This window comes from Leiobunum rupestre, chromosome 5 (genome assembly GCF_980474605.1).
Source record: "Leiobunum rupestre chromosome 5, qqLeiRupe1.1.hap1, whole genome shotgun sequence".
Taxonomy (NCBI): domain Eukaryota; kingdom Metazoa; phylum Arthropoda; class Arachnida; order Opiliones; family Sclerosomatidae; genus Leiobunum; species Leiobunum rupestre.
The window spans coordinates 73,185,660-73,191,410 of NC_143388.1; the positions used below are offsets into that span (position 1 = coordinate 73,185,660).

Here is a 5,751-nt window from a genome sequence, read left to right on the forward strand (position 1 = left end):
AATTTCATACTTTTTAAAACATTTCTTTGGTATTTATATTCTAGAATGAAGTCTAATAGAAGTGGTGGGAAAGTTTTCCCGTGTGATGAATGTGGTAGTGACTTCCGTTACGAATCTAACCTAAGTCGGCACAAGCGTCGGCATAATTTATATGCTCCAGATTATAAGAAACCCCGGTAAGTTGGTGATTTTTATTTAAATTTTTTCTCGATAGCGTGATAAAATATTTTATTTTGCCGGGCTTTTAGATATAATTGCATTAACTGTTATAAATCATTCAACATGAAAGCCGAGTTTAACAAACATAGAGACGAGATTCACGCTCCACAGAAGTTGACTGGAAACCGTTACCCTATTCCACCAGATGATGAATTCCATCCTGATGTCGACGTTACTATAACTCGTGCATTGAGTGGAACTGTTTTGAAATATAAGATATTTCCAAGTGGTGGTGATGATTTGAAGAATATCAATACCTTCTCCTCTCAGGCTTCCGCAAGATTCGGAGATAATCTTTTAAACCAATTGGAAACATGGCGTGGTTTAAAATGGTATATCAGTCTTCAAGGGCGATACTCCAAGGCCACGGTTTACACCGAGGGAGGAGTTCTTGTAGGAACTTCGCCGTATTTTCATAGCATAGCTTCCACCAATCTCCGGGAAGATATACTAGACGCTCAGATGTCCGAAGCCTTCTTGAAAATAGAGAAATCAATGCAGGAGTATGAGAGAGAAGGCAGCGGATGGACCCTTAAAGAACTTTTGTATGATTAACCTTGGTTCCCTATAAACCACTAAATGGTAAGAGCCTTTACTTAATATAGGTTTATATTTTAGATAGTAAAATGATCTCTTTAAAGGTTCGAGCTTCATTCCCCTGCCCCAGGAGTTGCGGAATAAAAAAGCGCTAATTAATATTCAAAATGAGGACAAGTGCTCCGTGTGGTCTATTTGGGCAGCTTTACATCCAGTGGAAAAAGATGGCCATTTAGTAAGAAAATACTTTCAGTATGAGAATGAGCTTGATCGCAGTGGTATTAGTTTCCCAATGGTGATAAAACAAGTTGGAAAGTTTGAGAAGCAAAACAATCTTCCAATTAACATTTTTGCATTCGAGAATGAAATATATCCGCTTTATGTTAACGAAAATATATGCGAGGAAGTTAAAATGGTCAATTTAATGATGATAGCAGATGAACACAAAAAAACACTTTGTTTTGGTGAAGAACTTAAAAAAGCTACTTTTCTCTCAAACAAAGAACAAGCACGCTTGCTTTTACTGTCATTACTGTCTACAGAGGCTTTCGAGTGAAGGAATATTTTAAGATCATATCAAATATTGCAAAGCTTATGGTCCTATGAGGGTTGAATTGCCAGATGAGAATGAAAAATGGTTAACATTCAACTAGCATGTTATGCAAACGAGAGTTGATTACGTCATATATGCCGACTTTGAATGTTTTATTGAGAAAATTGAGACTCCTAAGCCAGATCCAGCGAAGTCAAGTACAACCAATGTTGGGAAACATCGTCCTTCCGGTTTTGCGTACGTAATAATTGGTCCCGAGGGGAAATTGATCAAGCAGCCAGTAGTTTACAATGGAAATAATGCTTCAAAGCATTTTTGGAGTGTCTTCAAGAGGATTAAAGTGAACTATTGGAGATAATGCATATTAACATTCCCATTAATCTACCAGTGGAGGAACAGAGACAATTCGACTCATGTACAAATTGCTATATTTGCCGAAAAAAGTTTGAAGATAGTGACAGGAAGGTTCGAGACCATGAACATCGTACTGGACTATTTTTAGAAGCTGCTCATAATTCTTGTAACATCAACAGAAAACTTCTCTTCCCTATTCCGGTCGTGATACATAACTTGCGGAATTATGATTCCCATATAATAATGGAGAGTCTTTTATGCTTCAAAAACCATCGGATTACTTGCATACCGCACAATATGGAAAAATATTTAACTTTAACATTAGGAAGGTTGAGATTTTTGGACTCGTTACAGTTTCTAAATGCGTCCTTAGACTCCTTGGTTGCTAATCTCCGAGTTCGAGGTTCAAACGCTTTTCCGTTGCTTGTGGAGCATTTCAAGGACAATGCCGAAAACTTAACCAGAAAGGGTGTTTTGCCATATGAGTATATGGATGGATTTGAAGAATCGTCACTCCCTCCCAAGGAAGAATTTTTTAATAGTCTTACCAATGAGCATATATCTCAAGAATACTATGACTACACCCAATTAATCTGGGATAAATTTAACGTAAATAATCTTGAGGAATTCCAAAATCTTTACGTGCTAACTGATACGCTTCTGCTCGCTGACGTCTTCGAAAGCTTTAGGAGTCTTAGTATGCATTACTATAGTCTAGACCCCTGCTACGTGTACAATTCTACAGGATTAGCTTGGCAAGCTTTGATGACTGGTGTGAAGCTGGAGCTCTTGACCGATGTCGATCAATATCTTTTCATTGAGGACGGCATTAGAGGAGGAATTTCTATGATTTCTTTGCGCTACGCTGAAGCTAATAATAGATACATGGAAAACTATAATTTCTCAGAACCAAGCTCCTATCTAATGTATTTCGACGCTGTTAATCTTTATGGGTGGGCAATGAGTCAGCATATGCCTACAGACGGATTCCAGTGGATAAATGAAGAAGAAATAGATTCGTTTGATGTAATAAAAGTCGGGGATGATAGCCCAGAAGGCTCTATTCTACAAGTTGATTTGGAGTACCCTCAGGAAATTCACGATCTGCATGATGATTATCCACTCGCTCCCATTAGAAAAGCTGTCAAACAGGAAGAACTATCTGCGTATACTATAAAGCAATTGCAGATTATCGATGTAAAATTTATGGAGAATCAACCAAAGCTAACACCAACTTTAGAAAATAGCAATAACTATATTATCCACTACAGAAATGTAAAATTATACTTATCGCTTGGTGTTCGCCTTACTAAAATACACCGAGGTTTAAAGTTCAATCAAAGCCCATGGATTAAGAAGTATAAAGAATTCAACACTCAGCGTCGAAAAGAAGCAAAAGATGAGTTCAGCAAGTCATTTTTCAAACTTATGAACAACGCTTTCTTTGGTAAGTTGATATTTATGAAATATATATATAAATATATATACCTTTAATTCTTAAAGAAAATATTTATTTGTAGGTAAAACTATGGAGAATCTTAGGAAACACCGAAACATCCAACTAGTTCATAATGAAAAATAAATAAAACAAACGTGCTCATCACCTCGTTTCACAAGATCTAGAATTTTTAGAGAAAATCTCGTAGGAATAGAAATGACTAAGAGAAAGTAATGAAATAATTTATTTTGTTAGAATTTTGTTCACTATTTCAAGTTATTTTGAATTAGGATGCTGCTTAATCGGCCAATATATGTTGGATTTAGTATCCTTGATGTCAGCAAAACCTGCATGTACGAATTTCATTATACTGAGATAATGAAACGCTATGGATCAAATGCAAAGCTGTGTTTCACAGACACTGATTCACTATGTTATCTTATTAAGACCGATGATGTTTACAACGACATGGCAACGTCTACCCATCTTTTTGATTTTTCAGACTATCCTAAAGATCATAAAGTATTTAGTGAAACTAACAAAAAAACAACTCGGATTTATGAAAGACGAATTGTGTGGCAGACTTGGCCTCTCTTTCGTTGGCCTAAAACATAAAACATAACTGCTATCGGGAATGTCTATTTACGCAACGCATAACGTTAGCAAACACAAATAAAATAGTCTCAATAAATTATGAGATATTTACAACAAATTCTACTAACATCGCGTTAGGTCCTTTTGATAGTAAGAGATATGTTATAGATGGGATTGAAACACTAGCATTTGGAAATTACCGTATTGCAACATTCAATAATAAAGATTAAATAAAGTCATTATAATTTGAATATCTAGTTAAATTTGTTTGTTTTAAAATAATTGCCATGGTATTAATAATAAATAATGCTAAAAACCGATTTCTTTTTAATTTTAAGCTTATTTGTCCTATAGCCTACAAACGATTTGTCAACCCTAAACTAGGTACTAAAAAATAAAATGACTGCCAACTAAAGCCTAGATAACTCTGAATAAAAACCAAATGCCCTCTAAAGTACTAAACAGATTAGGTTTACGGGAAAATACTATCTTAACATGGCTTCCAAATTTCGCACTAGCATTGTTAGCATGTTACCAGCCAAAACCCGCTTCATTGTTATCATGTTACCCGCCAGAAGCGGAAATATTACACTACTTCCCTCTCTCCCGCAATGCATTAATTTAATTCCCCTCCCCTCTTTCACACTTTTTACGTGCACTGACAGGTTCTCTATCGTTAGTCGCCTTACACTCATGCTATCTAGCGATACTATGACACCCAGGCTTCGGACGGTTTTTACTCTCTCGCCTTTTACGGGCGCTGCGCTGCCAGGTTCCCTCTATCCGCGCGCTATCTGGCTTCTCTCTCTCTCTCCCTTCTCTCTCCCTATATACACGCGGTCCCCTTTTGCGCGCGCTCTCAGGTTCACCGGGCGCTGGGCTTCGGCCGGCTTATACTCTCTCGCCTTTTACGCGCGCTTCGCATAGGTTATTTTGACGGCTTCGGACAATCACAGGACCAGCATTTTATCCCCATAGCAGTCTTTGCTAAGGGAGCTACGCTGGCTCCGCTCAATTATTTAAATAATGTTAAAAAGCGAGTCGAAATATATGTATTTTTGCCCCTGGAAAGGTGCCGTGAATCCGGCAACCTACATACACCTATACAACCAATATGTTTCTGCCTCAGTCAATATCGCGTCATTGTCACTTGGAGAATGGAGACGGGGGGGGGGGGGTGGCGGAAGGAACATCAGCGTTGCCAGACGTACGATAATTATCGCTCAGTGCTATAATTTGATCGAAATTTTAAATGCATACTATAGTTTTCTTGGCGTACGATATCGTACCATTATTTCGATAATTCTGCCTCAACGAACGATAATGTACGATAATTTTTTTTATTTTTTGAAATACCTATGAATGATAAACATTTTCTGCCGAAAGTGCTGGGTAGTCCTAAGCATGAGTTTATTACTCCTTGCTGTTCCCGCTTTTGTTCATACATTTTTAAACATATTAAGTTCAGTTAATAATGATAATATGCATTTTGTTTATTTCCCGGAAATAATTAAAACTCCTGTAGTGCTTTCAAAAAATAATCTTATTTCAACTCTTTTGTGTATGAATTCAAATTTAGTACCATAAAGAAATGTACAATAGTTTTCCAGGGAAATCGATAATTTTTGGTCTAGATACGATAATTTAAGATTTTCCATCTGAATAGGGTTTTATTTATGACTCAGTCTTCACGGTATTTTAGTTCTAGCTGGGGCCCAGACGAAGGCCGAGCTTCCCAGCTAGTTCACAATATAACAAAAATAATATAAAACTCAGAGACTTCCAATTGGTTATTTCTAGGAGCTATATCGTTACCTGTGTAAAAAAAAATTGTAGCATACGTCTTAAAAACTTTCAAAAATCAGGAATATACAGAAAAATTAATACAAACCTTTTTTTTTAACAATTTCGTCAAAAACATTCAAATCAATTAAAAAAACCTTAAATAAATTAAAAATTCTTAAGAATAATAATATTTTGATATTACAGGGCAGATCTCCCACTTTTAAAATAAAATTTAAACTTTCAGTCGAAACACTATCTTATAACCATTACA

General features: G+C 36.3%; 1 protein-coding gene across 1 annotated transcript; it reads left to right on the plus strand.

Annotated features, from left to right (window-relative positions):
• Positions 1-1,666: 1,666 nt before the first annotated feature.
• On the plus strand, positions 1,667-3,245 carry LOC149945828 (uncharacterized). Its single transcript, XM_090176733.1, has 2 exons — positions 1,667-3,110; positions 3,184-3,245. The coding sequence occupies exons 1-2, from the start codon at positions 1,667-1,669 to the stop codon at positions 3,243-3,245; spliced, it is 1,506 nt and encodes a 501-aa protein (XP_090032859.1).
• Positions 3,246-5,751: the final 2,506 nt, after the last annotated feature.

Bases quoted from the DNA above. Each gene is read 5' to 3' on its own strand.
- LOC149945828 (XM_090176733.1), top strand. From the start codon at position 1,667: ATGCATATTAACATTCCCATTAATCTACCAGTGGAGGAACAGAGACAA. The intron at 3,111-3,183 runs GTAAGTTGATAT...ATTTATTTGTAG, and splicing joins TATGAACAACGCTTTCTTTG to GTAAAACTATGGAGAATCTT.